Source organism: Oncorhynchus mykiss, chromosome 2 (assembly GCF_057628025.1).
Source record: "Oncorhynchus mykiss isolate SJ-2025 chromosome 2, ASM5762802v1, whole genome shotgun sequence".
Classification (NCBI taxonomy): domain Eukaryota; kingdom Metazoa; phylum Chordata; class Actinopteri; order Salmoniformes; family Salmonidae; genus Oncorhynchus; species Oncorhynchus mykiss.
Genome location: NC_143023.1, coordinates 91,833,822 through 91,858,890, shown reverse-complemented (window position 1 = coordinate 91,858,890; position 25,069 = coordinate 91,833,822). Strand labels below are relative to the sequence as shown.

The 25,069-nt window shown below is 44.0% G+C and overlaps 3 protein-coding genes across 17 annotated transcripts in view; 1 reads left to right on the top strand and 2 right to left on the bottom strand.

The window, feature by feature from the left end:
* LOC110502363 (kinesin-like protein KIF21A) overlaps window positions 1–9,773 on the bottom strand; it is an 81,835-nt gene extending 72,062 nt beyond the window's left edge. For all 10 annotated transcript variants that reach the window (XR_016489374.1, XR_016489373.1, XM_036959025.2 and 7 more), the window contains exon 1: window positions 9,277–9,773. Coding sequence is in view for 8 of the 10 variants with exons in the window: in XM_036959025.2 (XP_036814920.2) it covers window positions 9,277–9,320 (44 nt within the window). In the remaining 2 variants the exon portion in view is untranslated. The remainder of the gene's footprint in view (window positions 1–9,276) is intronic.
* Window positions 9,774–11,591: 1,818 nt separating this feature from the next.
* Window positions 11,592–24,172, bottom strand: LOC110499735 (proton myo-inositol cotransporter). Of its 2 annotated transcripts, XM_021576804.3 has the most exons (11): window positions 24,056–24,172; window positions 22,102–22,613; window positions 21,640–21,799; window positions 18,223–18,428; window positions 15,055–15,163; window positions 14,556–14,719; window positions 13,939–14,059; window positions 13,704–13,829; window positions 13,439–13,557; window positions 13,044–13,196; window positions 11,592–12,796 (listed from the first exon to the last, which is right to left on the bottom strand). In XM_021576804.3, the coding sequence occupies exons 2-11, from the start codon at window positions 22,592–22,594 to the stop codon at window positions 12,567–12,569; spliced, it is 1,881 nt and encodes a 626-aa protein (XP_021432479.2). In that variant the 5' UTR covers window positions 22,595–22,613; window positions 24,056–24,172; the 3' UTR covers window positions 11,592–12,566. The 2 variants fall into 2 exon arrangements, with proteins under 2 accessions (XP_021432479.2, XP_021432471.2); XM_021576796.3 differs by lacking the exon at window positions 24,056–24,172 and having other exon boundaries at window positions 22,102–22,627.
* Window positions 24,144–25,069, top strand: part of lrrk2 (leucine-rich repeat kinase 2) — a 58,287-nt gene continuing 57,361 nt past the window's right edge. For 2 of the 5 annotated variants that reach the window (XR_016489367.1, XM_090212433.1), the window contains exon 1: window positions 24,307–24,656. Coding sequence is in view for 4 of the 5 variants with exons in the window: in XM_090212433.1 (XP_090068559.1) it covers window positions 24,518–24,656 (139 nt within the window). In the remaining variant the exon portion in view is untranslated. Of the gene's footprint in view, window positions 24,657–25,069 lie in introns of all 5 variants that reach the window. The other 3 variants (XM_036958992.2, XM_036958987.2, XM_090212442.1) reach the window with 3 other exon arrangements.

Genomic DNA, 25,069 nt, shown 5'->3' with positions numbered 1-25,069 from the left:
GTAGGACTGGCTATGACTACATGTGTGGGTATGGGTAGGACTGGCTATGACTGCATGTGTGGGTATGGGTAGGACTGGCTATGACTGCATGTGTGGGTATGGATATGGGTAGGACTGGCTATGACTACATGTGTGGGTATGGGTAGGTCTGGCTATGACTACATGTGTGGGTATGGGTAGGTCTGGCTATGACTACATGTGTGGGTATGGATATGGGTAGGTCTGGCTATGACTACATGTGTGGGTATGGGTAGGACTGGCTATGACTACATGTGTGGGTATGGGTAGGACTGGCTATGACTACATGTGTGGGTATGGATATGGGTAGGACTGGCTATGACTGCATGTGTGGGTATGGGTAGGACTGGCTATGACTGCATGTGTGGGTATGGATATGGGTAGGACTGGCTATGACTACATGTGTGGGTATGGGTAGGACTGGCTATGACTGCATGTGTGGGTACGGATATGGGTAGGTCTGGCTATGACTACATGTGTGGGTATGGATATGGGTAGGACTGACTATGACTACATGTGTGGGTATGGATATGGGTAGGACTGGCTATGACTACATGTGTGGGTATGGATATGGGTAGGTCTGGCTATGACTGCATGTGTGGGTATGGGTAGGACTGGCTATGACTGCATGTGTGGGTATGGATATGGGTAGGACCGGCTATGACTACATGTGTGGGTATGGATATGGGTAGGACTGGCTATGACTACATGTGTGGGTATGGATATGGGTAGGACTGGCTATGACTACATGTGTGGGTATGGATATGGGTAGGACCGGCTATGACTACATGTGTGGGTATGGATATGGGTAGGACTGGCTATGACTACATGTGTGGGTATGGATATGGGTAGGACCGGCTATGACTACATGTGTGGGTATGGATATGGGTAGGACTGGCTATGACTACATGTGTGGGTATGGATATGGGTAGGACTGGCTATGACTACATGTGTGGGTATGGATATGGGTAGGACCGGCTATGACTACATGTGTGGGTACGGATATGGGTAGGACTGGCTATGACTACATGTGTGGGTACGGATATGGGTAGGACTGGCTATGACTACATGTGTGGGTACGGATATGGGTAGGACTGGCTATGACTACATGTGTGGATATGGGTAGGACTGGCTATGACTACATGTGTGGGTATGGATATGGGTAGGACTGGCTATGACTACATGTGTGGGTACGGATATGGGTAGGACCGGCTATGACTACATGTGTGGGTATGGATATGGGTAGGACTGGCTATGACTACATGTGTGGGTATGGATATGGGTAGGACTGGCTATGACTACATGTGTGGGTATGGATATGGGTAGGACTGGCTATGACTACATGTGTGGGTATGGATATGGGTAGGACTGGCTATGACTACATGTGTGGGTACGGATATGGGTAGGACTGGCTATGACTACATGTGTGGATATGGATATGGGTAGGACTGGCTATGACTACATGTGTGGATATGGATATGGGTAGGACTGGCTATGACTACATGTGTGGATATGGATATGGGTAGGACTGGCTATGACTACATGTGTGGATATGGATATGGGTAGGACTGGCTATGACTACATGTGTGGGTATGGGTAGGACTGGCTATGACTACATGTGTGGGTATGGATATGGGTAGGACTGGCTATGACTACATGTGTGGGTATGGGTAGGACTGGCTATGACTACATGTGTGGGTATGGGTAGGACTGGCTATGACTACATGTGTGGGTATGGGTAGGACTGGCTATGACTACATGTGTGGGTATGGGTAGGCCTGGCTATGACTACATGTGTGGGTATGGATATGGGTAGGACCGGCTATGACTACATGTGTGGGTATGGGTAGGACTGGCTATGACTGCATGTGTGGGTATGGATATGGGTAGGACTGGCTATGACTACATGTGTGGGTATGGATATGGGTAGGACTGACTATGACTACATGTGTGGGTATGGATATGGGTAGGACTGGCTATGACTACATGTGTGGGTATGGATATGGGTAGGTCTGGCTATGACTGCATGTGTGGGTATGGGTAGGACTGGCTATGACTGCATGTGTGGGTATGGATATGGGTAGGACCGGCTATGACTACATGTGTGGGTATGGATATGGGTAGGACCGGCTATGACTACATGTGTGGGTATGGATATGGGTAGGACTGGCTATGACTACATGTGTGGGTATGGGTAGGACTGGCTATGACTACATGTGTGGGTATGGATATGGGTAGGACCGGCTATGACTACATGTGTGGGTATGGATATGGGTAGGACCGGCTATGACTACATGTGTGGGTATGGATATGGGTAGGACCGGCTATGACTACATGTGTGGGTATGGATATGGGTAGGACCGGCTATGACTACATGTGTGGGTACGGATATGGGTAGGACTGGCTATGACTACATGTGTGGATATGGGTAGGACTGGCTATGACTACATGTGTGGGTATGGATATGGGTAGGACTGGCTATGACTACATGTGTGGGTACGGATATGGGTAGGACCGGCTATGACTACATGTGTGGGTATGGATATGGGTAGGACTGGCTATGACTACATGTGTGGGTATGGATATGGGTAGGACTGGCTATGACTACATGTGTGGGTACGGATATGGGTAGGACCGGCTATGACTACATGTGTGGGTATGGATATGGGTAGGACTGGCTATGACTACATGTGTGGGTACGGATATGGGTAGGACTGGCTATGACTACATGTGTGGGTACGGATATGGGTAGGACTGGCTATGACTACATGTGTGGATATGGATATGGGTAGGACTGGCTATGACTACATGTGTGGGTATGGGTAGGACTGGCTATGACTACATGTGTGGGTATGGGTAGGACTGGCTATGACTACATGTGTGGGTATGGGTAGGACTGGCTATGACTACATGTGTGGGTATGGGTAGGACTGGCTATGACTACATGTGTGGGTATGGGTAGGCCTGGCTATGACTACATGTGTGGGTATGGGTAGGACTGGCTATGACTACATGTGTGGGTATGGGTAGGACTGGCTATGACTACATGTGTGGGTATGGGTAGGACTGGCTATGACTACATGTGTGGGTATGGGTAGGACTGGCTATGACTACATGTGTGGGTATGGATATGGGTAGGACCGGCTATGACTACATGTGTGGGTATGGGTAGGACTGGCTATGACTGCATGTGTGGGTATGGATATGGGTAGGACTGGCTATGACTACATGTGTGGGTATGGATATGGGTAGGACTGGCTATGACTACATGTGTGGGTATGGGTAGGACTGGCTATGACTACATGTGTGGGTATGGATATGGGTAGGACTGGCTATGACTACATGTGTGGGTATGGGTAGGTCTGGCTATGACTACATGTGTGGATATGGGTAGGTCTGGCTATGACTACATGTGTGGGTATGGATATGGGTAGGTCTGGCTATGACTGCATGTGTGGGTATGGGTAGGACTGGCTATGACTACATGTATGGATATGGGTAGGTCTGGCTATGACTGCATGTGTGGGTATGGATATGGGTAGGACTGGCTATGACTGCATGTGTGGGTATGGATATGGGTAGGACTGGCTATGACTGCATGTGTGGGTATGGATATGGGTAGGACTGGCTATGACTACATGTGTGGGTACGGATATGGGTAGGACTGGCTATGACTGCATGTGTGGGTATGGATATGGGTAGGACTGGCTATGACTGCATGTGTGGATATGGGTAGGACTGGCTATGACTACATGTGTGGATATGGGTAGGACTGGCTATGACTACATGTGTGGATATGGGTAGGACTGGCTATGACTACATGTGTGGATATGGGTAGGACTGGCTATGACTACATGTGTGGATATGGGTAGGACTGGCTATGACTACATGTGTGGGTATGGGTAGGACTGGCTATGACTACATGTGTGGGTATGGATATGGGTAGGACTGGCTATGACTACATGTGTGGGTATGGATATGGGTAGGTCTGGCTATGACTGCATGTGTGGGTATGGGTAGGACTGGCTATGACTACATGTGTGGATATGGGTAGGACTGGCTATGACTACATGTGTGGGTATGGATATGGGTAGGACCGGCGAGCCACTGCAGCCCCTCATGATGAGTTTTTGTAGCCCTTACCCCATCAAAGTCGCTCATCCCTGAACTAGGCTATTGTTGATGACTAAGGAAAAATAAGAGATATGCATACTGTAACTAAAGAGGTGACAGTGTGACAGACAGCTTGCTAAAACAAGCATAGAGCGCTATTTAAGGACAGAAACCTATTTATGTTTATCACCGGTTAGGCTGCCAGTCTGACAACATAATATGTTGCTACCTTGCTATAAGTAGAGAGGCTAATAGCGAGTAATATATTATTTGTGTTACATACGCAGAGCTACTTATGGCCACTTTACTTGAAAGGGGAGTGAGGGACGGAGAGAGAGAAAGACAATGACACAAGAGATAGAGGGCGTGAAAAAGACAAAGAAAGAAAGGAAAAATAGGGAGAACGTGAGCAACATTTTCATGGGTGTGGTGTACCCATGCCAACCAATGTACTATATAACTACATTAAATTTGTTTTGCAAGTGCAAAAATCATCAAGAGTTGGAGGGGTCTCCATTCTGTGCCATAAAGCATGTCCACATGGGGGCCAGGAGTTTCCGCAGTCGCAGTGGTTTTCCCATTATGTGGATGTGTCTGGGACTGGCAGAATGCGCTGACCCCTCAGACGTCATGTTATAGATAACCGAGGTCTTCCAGCAATGCAGTGGTCTATTTCTGGGCAAGTTCAGTTTAAGTGTAGGCTATGCTTAGTGCTGCCTGCCTCGGAAAGGAATTGCCTACAGTTCTGAAAGAAGGTCACCCACATGGTCTATGCCAAAAAGGCAAGCCTTTACAGAGATTCACTTTGAAAAGGAAAATTGAACTACTGCGGGGACTATAATTAGGATACATTACATATTGAAATGACAGGACTTAACTATTCTATTTTATAGGCACCACAATCAAAGCACACTGCTATGTTGCTATGTAACACAAGGATGTCTCAGTACCAGAGGTATGAAGCAGAACACATCCGATATACCCCCTCACATATTAACACGCATGCACACACACACACGGCCAGTCTGTGGGCCGGGCCAGTGGCGGGCTGAGTGTGACACCGTAGCTTGGCTCAGTGGACCAGGACAAAGCAGAGAGTCTGGGAGGCTTAGGGCCCTTTGTGTTTGTCCAACGCTGCCATGGGTGACAAATACAGATCTGAATGTTCCTCAATCTCTCCTCCTACTCTTCTTCCCCCACCACGGCCTGCTCGGGGCAAATACACATGCTGGAGAGAAGTGAGTTGTCCTTACCTTCTGGCCTGTATAGCCAAAACGGTAACATATTATTGTTCTGCTGGTCATTGTCCCTTAAGACAGTTTGTGTACCAGATCCCACAGAACATTACTGTCTTGATGTGGATATTAGCACAAGTCATGTTCATCCACCTATAGTTGTAATTACATGATTATAAGGACTAACAATGGAAAGCCAGTTATTCTGGTAGTCAAAAACCAGTCCTACAGATGAGTGCAGTGTTCGTACAGACAGTGGAAAGTCAAATGCAAGGACTTTCAAGTACATTTTCCAGCACTAATACTCATTTTTAAGGACCATCAATTTGTAATAGTTCCTATTCGCCACAAGATCTTTGAAATTGTTGCATGTTGCGTTTATATGTGTTTAAGTGTACATGCTAATAATATTACATTTCTTTACATTTAAATTGACTTTATATTTCACTCAACTTTTCCAAAACATAATAACATGAAAGTGAATTCTAACAGTGTAAAAGGCCCTTTGTTGAATCTAAATTGTTGTTTTCTAAAAGCATTTGAAGAGAAAGAATTTATGAATGTGTTTGATAAGATTACAGATTAGCTCAAGGGACCCTATTTAAATTTTTGCCAAGTTTGGGCACTACTGTACTACTACTCTCTCCCCCTGTCGGTCTCACTATTCTCTGTAAAGAAAAGCTATTTTGTTATGAGAACTTATAGTAGCCCATCTTTTGATTATAGCTAGCTTAATTTCAGTCAACTGCTCTTGCTGAGATCAGGCTCCGTTCAACATTAGCTTCTAACTTCATCCTTTTAGCCAGCTAGCTAGTTATAGCTGGCTACCTGGCTAACAGCCAGAGAGCTCGAGCTACTTATCTAGCTAGACATCTAACTGAAATATCAGCAACTATTTACCAGCTGTACACTCATTCTCTGAGTCAGGGGGATAAAAATTAATTTAAAAAATGAAAATCGCATTGTCAGCCTTGGTCTCTTTGACCTTGCCACTATAGGTCTGGGCGGAGGTAGTTTGTTTCAACTCTCGGCCTATGTTGTGGTGGTGAATTAAATTGCTGCTTACAAGGCAAATATGAGGGAGCATATTCATGATTCCACTCATTCGCAAAGGTAGACGCTATTAGAACTCAGATCAAGAAGCCTTCTGAGCATTGATCAACGCTGGGAACACAATAATAAGTGTGCAAATGATAATTAACTAAATTAAAAAGGTGCTTAAACAGCATTTACCCTCCACTACATCCCTGTTTGGGTCTGGCAAAACATATTCATAAACATCAATATACTGCCAGGCAGGATTGTATCTACATTTGCCCGACATTTTAGCTATCAATGTGACGTTTGGCGGTGCATAATCAGGCAGTTCTGTACCTGACTGGCTGAGTGGCAGTGTGGGTGGAATGAGTGAGCTAGCCTGGCAACCAGAGAGCCAAACATGTGAGGAAATAAAACTCAGTAGTCTGCCTGGAAATTAATTTGCAAGACCAATACATTTTTCTAATATTTTTCATATTAACATTTTTGAGAATTGTCTGTTCTCCTCTCATTTGAATTTAAGTACTTGTCAAGTACCAACTTGAGAAAATATCTGATTTTCAAGGTACTCCAGTACTTCAATTTCAGAGTGCCAAATTCAAGTACTTTAAGCACCTTGTGCAAACCCTGTGAGTGAAACTAGCACGTTCACACGCTTACACACACATGCTTGAGCACACACACACACAAACACAGTAAAAAGTCAGTACTGTAGACAAACATCTCTTACCACCTTGACTTGACTGAAGGGCCTCTCCCATTATGTGTAGTTTAAATAGTTGCATTGACATAATAACCTTATCTGGCTGGTTCAACAAGTACCTCTTTAGCTCAACTCCTCCTCTCATTACAACCATTAATAACTGTCAGGAAGAGCTGTTCTGTAGAGTATTGAACTAATACAGCCTTTACTGTACAAACCACTGAGAATAGTCAGAAATGTGCCCTGTATCACTCTCCCCTCTATGCACACACACACACACACAGTAAAGGTAGGCTTATACAATGTATAGGCTTGCCACTAGATTGGGAACACACGTGTTGACCCCAGGTCAAGAGGAGTATGTCAGCAGCCTTGGGGAAGCCAACTAGAAAGTTAGACTAGTTTGGACTGGAAACAATGAGAGCACATGTCTTTAGGCCAACACGACCCCCTCAGTATGGGCCATTTGCTAATGAGAAGACTACTTTTCAGTATTAGCTATGGACCCTCTGGCCGGCACCATGGGAGGACAAAGTCTTGCAAAATAGGAGACTGATGTGGCTTACGTGGCCTAGCGTTTAGTGCCACCACTCCGAAGCACACATGCATTGCATGGCCGTATTGGAATGGGTTCAACTCCGTCCCTCTGCCATGTGACAACCTTCCCTCCTAGCTTTCCATTCAATCACTCCATTATCTTCTCAATCAAAAAAAATATCTGAAAATACAGACATAAACAATAATAGGAGACTGGGCCAGGAATATGGTCACTCTCTCTCTCACAAGCACGCACGCACACGATGAGAACTCAGAGATTGGAGACTGGGTCAAGGGTCTCAGTTATTCCAGAAGGATTGTTACTATGGGGACCGTGGACGTGAAGTACCATAGAGCTGACAAAACAGTCAGCTGCTTGTGTCAGACATTATTATACAACACTAATCTAACAGAGAACATCACAATATTCACACTGAATTAGTTAGACGGTCTACTGGGTGTGTGTCTGTGTGAGAGAGACTGACGGAGAGATGGAGACAAAGAGAGACAGACACACACATACAAAGTGAAAGGCAGGCTAGTGCTGCATGTGTGCCAACTGCCAACTGTCCCATTGTGCCATTAGAGACATCTGTCAGTGTGCCACCTGACCTCAGCATGTCTCCTTCTAGCAAGGAGCAGCCTTATTCTGCAGATAAGACTGTGGATGACATTCATTCTTCATGTGGAAAATACATAAGCCTGTCTAAGGAATTAACCAAACATTTTATGGTCCTATGATGAACACATTCTATAGCCTTAAGTATGAACAAAATAAAGTATTATTTGGCTACTGTTCACTTTCTGTAGGCTTCTGAGCTAAAGAAGGCCATTGCAATGTATTCTTAACTGTAAACAAAGAATCAATTAACCAGAAACGGTTAGAGGTTTTTGCGTATTAAACGGTTGGCTGTCTTCCTTGAAGCCTGTCAGTAAAGCGCTCCTTTCATCGATCAACTGTGGATCAACTGTCTTCTTTGAAAGGATGCCCGAAAGAGACTCCGGCACACGGCCAAGGAGCTATAAAGGCCAGATCTGTCTTTCCAACCGTTCAATCGTTACAAAACAAGCATGATACTGTACCATCCATTCCTAGGCTGGTGGGAGAGGCAAATGGCATGCGAAGACACCTGCCATATGTGCACCCTTCTGGTTTTTTCTTTGGGCGTGTGATAATGCCGCGTCATGCATGGAGACAATGTGGCTATCACATTTATTTAGTACTTCTGTGACACGCGACACAATAGCCTAGCCCTATATGGTGGTTTATGTAAACTATCAACTGCAAATTCAACTGCAAATTCCTAAATTCATATTGTCCTCAAAGACCATCATACGGCAACACATTTTACAGAAAAAATATGTAACCGTTGGCTACAAATGTATCCCAATGTTTCCACAGAGTTTCTGATCCAGTCTTTGATGTTAGCCTACTATGAAATAAATCATAAAACGCCTAGAGTGGCCACTATCAATAGATGATGCAAGGCCTAACATTAATCTCCTACATCTCCTTTAACGGGTCATGCATTCTGCTGGGCTGGTGGTGACAGGTAGGCTACCTCCCAAATATGTAATTGTGCCGACAGTTATGCAAAGTAAAGCAATTAAATGTACGGCTTCAAGACTTACCTCAAAGCCACCCGGACTGAGTTTTCGTCCTGTCCCATCGACATGATTCCACAGTCTAATGACTATCGATTGATAGAAGAACAAAAAAGAACGGGATCTATCCGTTTTCTTTTCATCCGACAGGCTGGCTGGCGAGAGGCGGAGAGTGGAGTGCGCACCACTCAACAGCAAGTTGTCTGAGCAACAGCGCAACTCACCTCGACTTCACTTCAGCCATATTTCAGATTATTATGGGTCTATAGATTTTAAATAAAATACTGCGACTGGTCGGTGCTCCCTTGCATTTCCAGCTAGAATACATTCCTTGACGACATTCTGTTTGGAGCGGAGAGGCTGTTGCGTGGTCCACTCGATTTCGCTCCTTGCTCTTTGGTTGGGAGAGGGACACACGCCTCCCGCACAATGCACACACCGATCCTGCTCGAGCCGCAATGCGTCACCAAGCCACGCCTTCTTCTCGGTGCGCTGTGGTGAAGGTTGAGTGTTGACATCACAATGCGCATGGAGGTCAACTCCAATTTAGACTTTTAGAAGAAATGTAGTGCGTGAGTGACGTCATGCCACGTGTACTCTTTGAATACCATTCTGACAAAATAATAGTATGCTTTCAATTAGGACCATGATACTGCTTGTTATCAGTCAGATCATCAAAATCAAACTGAAAGATCATGAACAACTAATAAGACTACTAGCCTACTACATCATAGAGTAAAACAATTGAATAAACATTTATTTTACCATTTGGTTTGAAAATAATTCGTTTTTTCCCCAACACACTTACACACAGTTGAGACACACAGCAGTTGGTAGGCTCCATCTATACAGAACTCTTTGTTGTCATCAAATCAGTGGCCTTTCATTTTCCTCTAGCCCGTGAGATGCTTGTGGCTTTCTTGTTGTAGCTGAGGATTTAATGTGACCATGACTTTTTAGTGTCATACACTCTGAATTACTACTATGATATATCACCTTTTGCGGTAACACTGTCACTCAGGTTAAACAGCGCCCCCATGCAATCATCTGGTATTACTACAGATGTAAATACCCATTTAATAACATGTTTTAGTAGGCTACTTTGCCTATATGACCTGTGAATCATCTAGTGCTCTTTTTAAAATATATTTTTTAACCTTGAACCTTGTCAGTTAAGAACAAATTATTTTTTACAATGACGGCCAAACCCAGGCCAATTGTGCGCCGCTGGCCAGTTGTGATACAGCCCAGGATCGAACCAGGGTCTGTAGTGACAGCTCTAGCACTGAGATGCAGTGCCTACACCTAAGGCACTTCATGTGCCCTAACCCTAATAATATATGTATCTCCTTATGGGGGAGAACAACAGTTGTTACTGTTAGATATTAGAATACTTAGGATGTTGTGTTAAATACATTTTAAATCCATACCAATTAACCCCACCCTGGTAAGTCCTTTTATTGTTGAGGTCTACCGGCCTTAATCTCCACACCCTATGAACCTCACCCCCTTTCCTCCAGTCCCCAGGCCAGAAGCAGTAGTGTCTGGTTACAGTCCTCTCACAACAATTTATTATATATATATCTTTTTTTAATTAACCTTTTATTTAACTAGGAAAGTCAGTTAAGAACAAATTGTGATTTACAATGATGGCCTACTCCGGCCAATTGTGCACCGCCCTATGGGACTCCAATCACAGCCGGATGTGATACAGCCTGGATTCAAACCAGGTACTATAGTGATGCCTCTTGCAGTGAGATGCAGTACCTTAGACCGCTGCACCACTCAAGAGCTGGTCTGACTATCACCAAGGATACACCTATCAGTCAACACAACCCACTGTAGAGCTTGAACAGAGCACACAATGTCAAGTATGTGGAAATACTGTAAACTACTGAATGAACATGGTGCTGGGAAAAATGCTGAAGATAGGAAAAAACAATGTTTGTTTTTTTTGACCAACAAATAGTATCTATCAACAATTTCACAGCGTAAATGAATTATATACAGCAATGCTTCTAATTTGCTTTATTCACAAAGCAGGTAGCCTAGTGGTTAGAGCATTGGACCAATAACCGAAAGGTTGCTAGATCAAATCCCAGAGCTGACAAGGTAAAAATCTGTCATTCTACCCCTGAACAAGGCAGTTAACCAACTGTTCCTAGGCAGTCATTGTAAATAAGAAATAGTTCTTAACTGACTTGCCTAGTTAAATGATTTCCCTTTAAATTAAAGTGCATTGACTACAGAATATTTCACTTTCTCAAAAACATGGTACTCCTGAGTCAGTAGCATACTTAAGAAATAGTCAACAGTAACTATTCAATTTGACTAGGAAACACTTGCCATGCCAACCTACAAAAAATGCATGTGGGCTTTAATTTGTATAAATACAGTAGGTATGAAACAAGCAGACATAATAATCCACCAAAACAAGCAGACATAATAATCCACCAAAACAAGCAGACATAATAATCCACCAAGACAAGCAGACATAATAATCCACCAAGACAAGCAGACATAATAATCCACCAAGACAAGCAGACGTAATAATCCACCAAGACAAGCAGACATAATAATCCACCCAGACATAATAATCCACCAAGACAAGCAGACATAATAATCCACCAAAACAAGCACGTGGAACACCACAGGACTTTTGATCATGTGCACTTTGATTGATTTGAATGCAAGGCAAAAAAAGAATCCCAAAACTTCTGAAAGGAAAGGTTAATTTCATTAGGTTTATCAATGTGCAATCTGTAGCAAAGGATTAATAAATATAGTAATGTCATCAAAATATTCAAACAAATTAAGGCTAGTGTGCCAATAAAAAAATAAAAAACTTTGGTCCTGGCTGAGAAGCCACATATCTCCAGATAGTACCACCTTACTACTACTGGAGCTAAAGAAATTACCAAATCCAAGGACAGAAACAAATGCATTACTAAACATTTGTGGGACTTTATAAGCATTGGAAATGAATACACTACTATACTTTTATAATAGTAATGTTATATTCCAGTGATGTTTACTGCTTTGATATATATATATATATATATATATATATATATATATATATATGCGCTACGCTTTAACTCCATAGTGCACTTGGCTGAACTCTCTCCATGGGGCTAGAAAATTAGTCTCGTCCACCAGCCAGTTAGGAGAGTTGAAGTCTCGTCCACCAGCCAGTTAGGAGAGCTGCTCTATGCTAAAGGCCCAGTCAAGTGAGTTTAACACCACTGCCTGTAAATCCACCAATCAAAGGACATGAAGGTGTGAGAGAGAGAGAGAGGTTCCTTGACGCGCCACATCTACTCCATATCCGAGGCATCATTGTCTGAGAGGATGTCGCTCCCTTTTACCCTGTTGTACAGGATGTTTCTGGATCCGTCCCCATCCCTGTCAGACGCACTGCAGGAGCAGAGGTTTCCGGAGAACAGGGCCTCCATCTCCTCCAGCCTGCGGCCCTGGGTCTCTGGCAGACAGCCCATCACAAACAGCAGCCCCAGAACACTCAGGCCTGAGTAGAGGAAGAATGCACCTGGAGGGAGGAAGAGGGAAATGGAGACACCGGTTAGCTTGAAGGAGAAGAGAAGAGGTTGAAACATTTAGTGTAGTGAACTATGCATTTAGTGTAGTGAACTATGCATTTACAACCCCTAATCCAGTTCAGTCAGGCAGTCATTCAAATCATCAGTGAGTTTATCAGTTAGGCAGGCAGTAGGTTCTCAGTTATAGCTTTTTAACACCCATCACAATTAGACAGTATCTATGTAGATGAGCAGCACCATAGTAGGTGAGGTACTCAGCGACGTGGAGGAAGGTGAGTGACACCAGGACGTTACAGATCCAGTTGACTCCGGCTGAACAGGCGTTCCCAGTGCTCCTGGCCCACAGAGGGTAGATCTCACTGTTCACTGTCCACGGCATGGGCCCCATACCTACAGCACAGACACAGACAGGCACGGATAGAGATGAGGACACAGACAGAAAAGAGTTATAGACCGTGAGATATATACTGTACTATGAAGAACACTTCAAACTGGTATGAAACTCTCCAGGTGGGAAAATATACAACTTTTTGAACTTTGTTTGTATGTGTGTATGTGTGTGTGTGTGTGTGTGTGTGTGTTTGTGTGTGTGTGTCAGTGTGGGAGGAAGGGAGAAAGGGTGTTGTTCTCACCTGGAGCAAAGAAAGCCAGGTAGAGGATGAGCCCAAGCAGCACTATCCAGGAGTAGGAAGTGGGGCAGTAGTTATAGGCCCAGAGAGACCCATCACTGACCTGGCTGAGATTGGAACACCTGTACATAGCCAAAACACATCAGATAATGTGGCTAAACAGAACTCAGATACAGCAGAAATAAAGCCATCTCCAGCTTCAGAGACAGACAGACTGACAGACAGGCAAGAAGTAACAGAGTCACACACACACACACAAATCCCTAACCTGCCCCAGGCGGCTTCATCGGTCGATGTTTGATTGACAGGTATGCAGGAAGAGTTGTATACAGTGGAACCGTTCTCACGGTAACAGAACCCACAGTCAGGATCCAACATGCAGGGCTGACAGGACCTGGGGACAGTTAACAGTGTGACACCTTTCACTCTATTGTGGTGGGGACAGGAAAAAAACTCTCAAGCCTTATACAGTATTAGGTAATACAAGTCCAACCCAGTCTCACCCATATAGTGTGCAGGAGGTGGAGTTGAGAGAGGTGTCAGTGGGATGGAGAGTGACTGCAGGGGAGTGCTGGGCCGACAACAGGAACCCTATAGCCAAGACCGTCAGACTCAAAGCAGTACCTAGAAGACAGAGAAATTAAGAAGTCTTCTGACTTTTATGTAAAGCACATTTCTACGTTTGAAGTTCAAAACTAGGCGGTATACCGTATGCCGGGGTATTTGGAAATTGCCATTTGGTTTGCTAACTTAATAGCTAGTTATCTAGCTAGCTAAGTGGTTAGCTTCTTGGAAAATCAAGGTATGACAATCTGGATATTCAAATTTGTATTTATTTAACTCGGCAAGTTAGATAAGAACAAATTCTTATTTACAATGACGGCCTACACCGGTCAAACCCTAACGACGCTGGGCCAATTGTGCGCCCCCCCCTTAGGAACTCCCAATCACAGCCGGTCGTGATACAACCTAGAATTTAACCAAGGTCTGTAGTGACGCCTCTAGCACTGAGATGCAGTGCCTTAGATCACTGCGCCACTCAGGAGCCCAAGCTTATTAAGAACCATATCTAACTGCCCCTTGGGATAAAATGTGAATATCCACACACACATACACACACCCATTAAGCTCCCCAGCGTAAGCTTCCTGCGTCCGACTCTTTCCACAAGCCACACCCCCACCAGGGTGAACAGGAAGTTGGTGGCAGCGGTGGCGGAAGCCAACCAGATGGCCTGCTTGTCGTCCCTCACTCCCGCCATCTGTAGGATGGTGGCGCTGTAGTACCTGATAGGGACAACAGAAGGAGAAGGCATGAACACGGAGGATAAGCAGACCATAGGAGGCTGCTGAGGGGAGGACGGCTCATAATAATGGCCGGAACGGAGCAAATGGAATGGCATCAAACACCTGGAAACCATGCGTTTGATGTATTTGATACCATTCTACTTCAGCCATTACCACGAGCCCATCCTCCCCAATTAAGGTGTCACCAACCTCCTGTGAAGCATACAGTAGGGAAGAGAGTGACTGGCAGGTAGACAGGACGATGAGACCACTTTAGATTAATGAGATGCGGCCATAGATAAACACAATGATTTCTGATTAAGGAAAACACCTACATGACAGTGTTGATCCCAGAGAGCTGTTGGAACATCTGCAGGCCGCAGCCTACGGTCAGGGCTCTGCGGGTGGGAGGGTGAGTCAGCATATGCCACAATACTAGGCCACCTGGTGGACAGAGGGAAATTTGGTAACACTTTTATGAACATTTAAAAACAGCTGCATGCATTATACATTTTAGGGTCTATAGCACCAAATGTTTAAGTTTCCAAGAGAATGCATGATATGATTAATTAACCTGCTAAATTGGAGAAAGGCCCAATTGGTGAGACCTATTTGAGAAATCTGTGTGTTCTATGGCTGCATTTACACAGGCAGCTAAATTCAGATCTTTATGCACTAATTGGTCTTTTGACCTGATGTGATTGGTCAAAAGACCAATTAGTGGAAAAAAGACCAGAATTGGGCTGCCTGTGTAAATGCAGCCTAAGTTATGTGCATAAAACTGATATGAAATGCTTCAAGAATCAAATTAACTTAAACAACAAAGGCTATGTTTACACAAGCTGCCAAATTCTGATATTTTTTCCACTAATCAAATTAGATCTTTTCACATCAGATACTTTTCAGAGCTGATCTGATTGGTCAAAATACCAATTAGTGAAACAAAGATCAGAATCGGGCTGCCTGTGTAAAGGCAGCCAAAGAAAAACAAAGAGTTGCCTCTGAACCAAGAACACACATTGAGAGGCTTAGGCTCTCAGTCTTTTGACCAATCAGATCAGCACTGAAAAAGATCTGATGTGATTGGTCAAAAGAACAAATAGTGGAAAAAAGATTTACAACTGGGCTGCCTGTGTAAATGCAACCTTAGGAACAAATCAACATTTACTGGGGGGAGGGTCTGGTCCAACTCAAGGTGTCATTATGAAAACTGCACCCCCCTCCCCAAAGTTCAAACATTTTTCACATGAAAAATCCCCTTGTACTGTAAAATAAATTGAACACCCTCACTCCTCAAACTTCTCTCTTTTATATATATATAGTGGGGCAAAAAAGTATTTAGTCAGCCACCAATTGTGCAAGTTCTCCCACTTAAAAAGATGAGAGAGGCCTGTAATTTTCATCATAGGTACACTTCAACTATGACAGACAAAATTAGACAAAAAAATCCAGAAAATCACATTGTATGATTTTTTAATTAATTTATTTGCAAATTATGGTGGAAAATAAGTATTTTGTCACCTACAAACAAGCAAGATTTCTGGCTCTCACAGACCTGCAACTTCTTCTTTAAGAGGTTCCTCTGTCCTCCACTCGTTACCTGTATTAATGGCACCTGTTTGAACTTGTTATCAGTATAAAACACACCTGTCCACAACCTCAAACAGTCACACTCCAAACTCCACTATGGCCAAGACCAAAGAGCTGTCAAAGGACACCAGAAACAAAATTGTAGACCTGCACCAGGCTGGGAAGTCTGAATCTGCAATAGGTAAGCAGCTTGGTTTGAAGAAATCAACTGTGGAAGCAATTATTAGGAAATGGAAGACATACAAGACCACTGATAATCTCCCTCGATCTGGGGCACCACGCAAGATCTCACCCCGTGGGGTCAAAATGATCACAAGAACGGTGAGCAAAAATCCCAGAACCACACGGGGGAACCTAGTGAATGACCTGCAGAGAGCTGGGTCCAAAGTTACAAAGCCTACCATCAGTAACACTCTACGCCGCCAGGGACTCAAATCCTGCAGTGCCAGACGTGTCCCCCTGCTTAAGCCAGTACATGTCCAGGCCCGTCTGAAGTTTGCTAGAGAGCATTTGGATGATCCAGAAGAAGATTGGGAGGATGTCACATGGTCAGATGAAACCAAAATAGAACTTTTTGGTAAAAACTCAACTAGTCGTGTTTGGAGGACAATGAATGCTGAGTTGCATCCAAAGAACACCATACCTACTGTGAAGCATGGGGGTGGAAACATCATGCTTTGGGGCTGTTTTTCTGCAAAGGGACCAGGACGACTGATCGGTGTAAAGGAAAGAATGAATGGGGCCATGTATCGTGAGATTTTGAGTGAAAACCTCCTTCCATCAGCAAGGGCATTGAAGATGAAACGTGGCTGGGTCTTTCAGCATGACAATGATCCCAAACACACCGCCCGGGCAACAAAGGAGTGGCTTCGTAAGAAGCATTTCAAGGTCCTGGAGTGGCCTAGCCAGTCTCCAGATCTCAACCCCATAGAAAATCGTTGGAGGGAGTTGAAATTTCGTGTCGCCCAGCAACAGCCCCAAAACATCACCGCTCTAGAGGAGATCTGCATGGAGGAATGGGCCAAAATACCAGCAACAGTGTGTGAAAACCTTGTGAAGACTTACAGAAAACGTTTGACCTCTGTCATTGCCAACAAAGGGTATATAACAAAGTATTGAGATAAACTTTTGTTATTGACCAAATACTTATTTTCCACCATAATTTGCAGTACCAGTCAAAAGTTTGGACACACCCACTCATTACAAGGTTTTTCTTTATTTTTACTATTTTCTACCTTGTAGAATAATAGTGAAGACATCAAAACTATTAAATAATAGAGTCATGTATTAACCAAAGAAGTGTTAAATAAATCAAAATATATTTTATATTTGAGACTCTTTAAAGTAGCCATTTCAAGGCACACTTAACACTAGAATTCAAGGCACACTTAACCAGCATGGCTACCACAGCATTCTGAAGCGATATGCCAACCCATCTGGTTTGCTCTTAGTGGGACTATCATTTGTTTTTCAACAGGAAAATTACATAAAACACACCTCCAGGCTGTGTAAGGGCTATTTGACCAAGAATGAGAGTGATGGAGTGCTGCATCAGATGACCTGACCTCCACAATCACCCGACCTCAACCCAATTGAGATGGTTTGGGATGAGTTGGACCAAAGAGTGAAGGAAAAACAGCCAACAAGAGCTCAGCATATGTGGAAACTCCTTCAAGACTATTGGAAAAGCATTCCAGATGAAGCTGGTTGAGAGAATGCCAAGAGTGTGCAAGAGTAGTAAAAATAAAGAAAAACCCTTGAATGAGTAGGTGTGTCCAAACATTTGACTGGTACTGTGTGTCTATGGGTCGCTGTTTCAGATCATCTGGATGTGCCATGGCTAGTGTGTGTGTGTCGGTGTCCAAAATTCATGCGTAAACGTATGTGTGTGTGTGTGCACTTCTATGTGTCACCTCCTGCATCCTTCTCCTCATCCTCGATGTTGGTCCTCATGCTGTCATACTCCTTTTCAATGTTCTGACCCCCGCGGATCCTGCTGAGCACCTGCCTGGCCTGCTGGGTAAGGCCCTTCTGAAGGAGCCAGCGGGGACTCTCTGGCAGGAATAGGAAACCAAAGAACTGGAGCACCGCAGGGACAATGGACAGACCCAACATGTACCTACAGACAGACAAACAGAGAGACAGATAGGGAGTGAGAGAGAGGGACACACACACGGAGGCGGGGGGGGGGTGATTATCAACTTCAGTTCCACAGAGCTGTTTTAAGTTCCCGATGGTTTGCTTTTGGAAATGAACATTTTAATTTCACACAAGAACAGGCTCCAATCTTGGCCAAACACCTAAACTTACACCAGTATTTTATCCCAGACTGATTCACATATAAAAAATAGTTTAGTTGTCAAGGACGGTCAAAGACATAACAGGAATTCTGGATGAGGGCAAGTTGTTTCTCACACATTTAAAATCCACACCAATTTTCCTCTTCTCTCTAGTCACTGCCTCTTCTCTCTAGCCACTGCCTCTTCTCTCTAGCCACTGCCTCTTCTCTCTAGCCACTGCCTCTTCTCTCTAGCCACTGCCTCTTCTCTCTAGCCACTGCCTCTTCTCTCTAGCCACTGCCTCTTCTCTCTAGCCACTGCCTCTTCTCTCTAGCCACTGCCTCTTCTCTCTAGCCACTGCCAAATGCTTCCTCCAGTTTCTAAATATGGCACATTTGAGAAATGGAAAAAAGAAAACCCAGCCAAAATACACACCAAGATGTTTAACCAAAACCATGATAGAACAGCCTAAACTTGTATATATCCAAGTTATTGTTACTCATTATGCATATTTTATTACTTTCTCTCTGCATTGTTGAGAAGAGCCTGTAAGTAAGCATTTCACTGTTAGTCCACACCTGTTGTTGACGAAGAATATGACGAATAACATTTTATTTGAGGCTCCTGTCTCTCATGGTTGTGTGCTTGTAAACAAACACCATGTGACTGGGGACTCGCAATAAGCTTCATAATGTAAAATAATGTGACAGGTGAAATGAAGAACGCGATCTGCTTCATCTCCTAACGTATTGCACAAGTTGACTGCAGGTATGTTTTACCTGCTGCTTTTGTTTGAACATCTTGGTGTGTATTTGGGCTGGACTTTTTTTTAAATATATATATTTTTTTAAACATTTATCAACAATGTATATTTTCATCATCTCCCTCAAAATACTAAGAGCTGATGTATCCATTACAGAGTCTCCAGTAAAGGTGAGAAAACACCATGGAAGTTGCATCATGTTCATAGACAAATATGGTGATATCAGACAGCATCTCTAGCCACGTCCTCAGAGCATGCGCAGACCAGCTGGTTAGAGTCTTTACGGACATATTCAACCTCTCCCTATCCCAGTCTTCTGTCCACACTTGCTTCAATATGTCCACCATTGTTCCAGTACCCAAAGTAGCAAAGGTAACTGATCTAAATGACTATCACCCCGTAGCACTCACTTCTGTAATCATGAAGTGCTTTGAGAGGCTAGTTAAGGATCATGTCACCTCTACCTGTCAGCCTAGACCCTCTTCAATTTTCTTACCGCCCCAATAGATCCACAGACAATGCCATCGCACTACACACTGCCCTATCCCATCTGGACACACCAGATGGGATAAGAATACCTATGTAAGAATGCTGTTCATTGACTATAGCTTAGCCTTCAACACCATAGTGCCCTCCAAGCTCATCATTAAGCTCAGGGCCCTGGGTCTGAACCCCGCCCTGTGCAACTGGGTCCTGGACTTCCTGACCGGCCTCCTCCAGGTGGTGAAGGTAGGAAACAACACCTCCGCTTCACTGATCCTCAACATAGGGGCCACACAAAGGTGTGTACTCAGCCCCCTTCTGTACTCCCTGCTCACCCATGACTGCATGGCCACGCACTCCTCCAACTCAATCATCAAGTTTGCAGATGACACAATAGTAGTAAGCCTGATTACCAACAATGATGAGACAGCCTACAGGGAGGAGGTGAGGGCCCGGGTTGAGTGGTGCCAGGAAAATAACCTCTCCCTCAACGTCAACAAAACGAAGGAGCTGATCGTGGACTTCAGGAAACAGCAGAGGGAGCACGCCCCTATCCACATCGATGGGACCGCAGTGGAGAAGGTGAAAAGTTTCAAGTTCCTCAGCGTACACATCACTGACAATCTGAAATGGTCCACCCACACAGAAAGTGTGGTGAAGGAGGCTGAAGAAATTCATCTTGGCCTCTAAGACCCTCACAAACTTTTACAGATGCACAATTGAGAGCATCCTGTCAGGCTGTATCACCGCCTGGTATGGCAACTGCACCACCAGCAACCGCAGGGCTCTCCAGAGGGTGGTGCGGTCTGCACAATGCATCACTGGGGCACATTGCCTGCCCTCCAGGACACCTACAGCACCCGATGTCACAGGAAGGCCAAAAAGATCATCAAGGACATCAACCACCCAAGCCACGGCCTGTTCACCCCACTATCATCCATAATGCGAGGTCAGTACAGGTACATAAAAGCTGGGAGAGAGAGACTGAAAAACAGCTTCTATCTCAAGCCCATCAGACTGTTAAATAGCCATCAGTAGCCAGCTATCACCCGGTTACTCAACCCTGCACCTTAGAGCCTGCTGCCCTATAGACATGGAATCACTGGTCACTTTAATAATGGAACACTAGTCACTTTAATAATGTTTTACATACTCATTTAATATGTATATACTGTATTCTATCCTACTGTATGTTAGTTTATGCCACTCCAACATTGCTTGTCCTAATATTTATATATTTCTTAATTCCATTATTTTAGATTTGTGTGTATTGATGTTAATTGTTAGATACTACTGCACTGTTGGAGCTAGGAGCACAAGCATTTCGCTACACACGCAATAACATATGTGACCAATAAAATTTGAATTTTGATATTAGAACCATCTTCCGTTCTTCCACACATGCAAGGAGAAGTTCGAAACGGAAGCTGAAGTCCCTGGAGTGACTGGGGTGTTAAAATACTCATTGCTCCTTGGGCTGAAAGTGAGGTAGTTGCCGTGCCTAAGAATTTACATTTGGCCTGTTTCTATTCCATTCACTGTAGATAGATGGTAGTGGATCGTTATGTCCATATTGTGGTTGCTATATAATATGGATGCAAAACAAAAGATTATGCAGTGTTTTTTTTCTTCAGGCATTTAGCAGAGACACCTCAAAGCAGCTTCCAAAGCTAACTAAACCAAAAATATAACTGAACCGAGAACTGTAGGCTATTGGAACTGAAGCGTCCGGTTCTAGTATTACTCGCTACTGAGTATCCATGGCAATATAGAATAGAATAGGGCCTATCTCTGATAAAACTTACCTCCAGCCGTTGTGGTGCAGGTAAGTAAAGGCCCCGTCCACAACACTGGCAATAAACTGTCCGGCTGTGATGAAGAGGGTGTAAGTGGTGACCAGCTGACCCCTCAGGTGTGGTGGGGAGACCTCCGCAAGGTAAACAGGAACTGTCATGGAGGCAATCCCTAAAAGGAGGGGGGGTCTTTATATGTGTTTTTAGTATGTGTTTATGGCAAGGTTCTGGGAAATGATTCACAATTCATCTCACATTTTGGATGCGTTTACCTAAAGTGTATCTGCACTACCTGCCCTTAGTAAACTTTACAAAGACAAAGGTGTTTGTAAAGACTTCCAAACAAATCCTATATGCCTGGCTTGGGAAAATAACCACATACATGTGAAACTGGTCAGTCAGTCATGGCTCTCAATTTGGTTATTGTTAGGCTACGTGTCCAGTAAATGTTTGAACTAAATAAACAAACCTTACCTATTCCCAAACCAACTGTAATCCTTCCGACAAGAAGAACCTCCTTGTTTTGAGCAGCACCTAACACAACTCCTCCAGCAGTAAAAATGAAGCTGGCCATTAGTATGCAGATCCTGCGCCCGAAGAGCCCATTCAGAGTCCCGCCAGCCAGGGCAGAGAGCGCCGCTGCACCCACAGTACTGGAGACCAACAACTCCTGCCATAGAGCGGTCAAATGCATTTCTTTTTTCAGGAGAAGCATAGCCCCAGAGACCACCCCGGTGTCATAGCCAAAAAGGAAGCCACCCAGGGCAGAAAAAAATGCCAAGACGTACACGAATACCGGTGTGACATCCTGGTCGGTGGCCAGCTCCGGTTCGCCGGCGGCAGAGGTGACGGTGACGCCAGGGTTGTTCGTGCTCGATTCAGACCGCGCTCTGATGAGACTCCGCCGCTCTCTGTCGTCCGTCACTTTCTTCCTCATGACGCCCATGGGATTGCTCATTCTACGCATATTGTATTCATTGTCGTTTCTGTTGAGGGACATAAAGAGAAACAACTTCACATACGTTCAACCAGGGCAGAGAAAAATAGATACCTGAGTAGGCTGGCTATACAGGTAACTCCGTTTCGATTACCATTCACTCGACTCATTTACGCGTGAAATGGAGGGGAGGGGATAGCCATTTTTGTTGGTCTGAGTGAAGGGTATGTATGACGCTAGAATAAAATCAGCTCTGATTACGCACATGAAAAGTCAAACATGTTTATAACAACGTTATAACATTCCAAGCCATATTCCTAATTTCTAACCCGGAATGTATTGCTATGTATGCCTAACAAATTGAGCATTTTCCCCAACCACAAAATCTTAGATAGGGAAATAATAAATAGGTCTGTAGGCTACTGTTTTCTTATTTCCCCAAAAACATGAAATATAGAATAGCGGACCCTTACGGGTAAGGGAGGTGAGCGGATGGGAGACTGAGTGCAGGATGTCTATTATACTGAATGGATGACGAATATACAAAATAAAACTATATGTACAAATCCAAAAATGGAAATGAACTCACAAACAAGTATTAGCTGAATCAACTTTTCAAGATAGGCCTAGTTAAACAGCTAAACATATGCCTAAGCGGCACAGTCAGCAGCATGATGTCCAATAGACCCACAGCAGACCCTCTGTTACAGAATTTAAAGCAGACTGCTTTTTATATACATGGCAATCCATCTACCCCAATCACGTCTCACTGATCAATAATGGTGCGCAGGGATATCTATGTGTGCGCACCTCTGGACAGGGAAGCCCCTTGACAAAGCGCGAGAACAGAATCTTTGTTAGAGCAAATTCTCACAAAGTCAAAATGGGCTAAATCGTAAAAATCCATGACAACAAAACATTCGATTTTTGGTCTTTCACGAATATACATTGTAGAAATAGGCGGTGTTTATTACTTTATGGCTGTGGTAACTAGTTACGAGATAGAGGAGCTAGTTACGACCCTTGTGACTGGTCGTGTGCCGTAAAGTGATTCGTTGAATGGCGCATTACGCATTGATTCATAGAACAATTGGAACGCCCAGACAGTGATTTCCACCAGTTACTACAGCCACAAAGTCAAAATTGTCTATAACGTAAAAATGCTGGAATTGTTGTTGCTTTTTGGTCTTAATTTAATGTTAGGCATAACGTTAGTTGTGTGGTTAGGTTTAACATCACATTGTAAAACGATAAACTGTAGAAATAGCCTACTTTGTGGCTGTGATAACTAGTGACGACCGCACAGACTGGCAAAGCTCCGCTTCCAGTCCTATCCTAGTCGCTTATCTATCAGTGAATATGCAAAGAACTGTAAATGCTCAGTTGAAAGTTTGAAACTCATCACACGCCTTTTGGAGTTTTCCCAGAAGGAAGTAGGCTACAGCTGCGCTTTCAGAATAACACAACGACCAGTTTATAAGAAAATATTACCTTTACGGACGATAATCTTTGGAGCAAGTTTTCTGGACTGTAGCCAAACAGCTGACTCCGCTGCTGTCTGCTCTAGGCTACGCTACCAAACGGGTAGTTTTACTGAAATCGTCACATGATTCATCTGACGATTGGCGAGGGAAGGAGTCACGCCTGGCTGTATCTTACATGGGGAACGTCTTTGAATTCCTAAGTCGAAACAACCTCCACAGCCTACATTAAAAAAGAGGATCTTGTCGAATGGAATTTCAGAAATACTAGTACGACAACTTCTAAGTTTGGGTCAGCTGCCGTATTATGCTATGCGTTCAGTTACATTGTTAGTGTGTCTTCAATGGCTGCAAGTAACATTATCAGTGCAACGTTGTTGCTTTTCATGTAGTCCACTGTCGCTTTTGGAGGATTGTAACTATAGATACATGCATTTAAAGTCGTCATTTATCGAACAACATATCAAATACAATGGTTAACAAGGAGGAACTGGAAGAAAGATTGAAAAAACTATTAGTGAGATTGAAAAACCTACAGGAGGGGAAGCAGTTGAGTACCCTGGTTCAGATCATCCAAGACCTTCTTTTCCTGGCGCACACTGATGACTGTGGTAATAAACCATACATTATAGTTATTTACTAGAATATTTAATACTATTTTCCATCATGTATACCAATTTATAGTTTCCTACTGATTGTGCATTTGTGTTTAATCTCTATGCAGTGTACTTACTGTAGGACAGATGTTTATATGTACAAAGTGTCAATTTCAGACTTCTGTTATTCTCATCTATCTAAGACAGGCAATTGTTGAAGTTGCACCCAGTTAAAAATATAAATTAGCTCGTTATTGAACTGAAAGAACATGTCATTACCCCTCTCCTCACCCTCTCCTCTCCCTCTCCTCTGTTTCTCCTCTCTGTCTCTCCGGTCCCTCTCCTCTGTCTCTCCTGTCCCTCTCCTCCTCTCCTCTGTCTCTCCTCCACTTTCTCTCCTCTCCCCTGTCTCTCTTATCTCTCCCGTC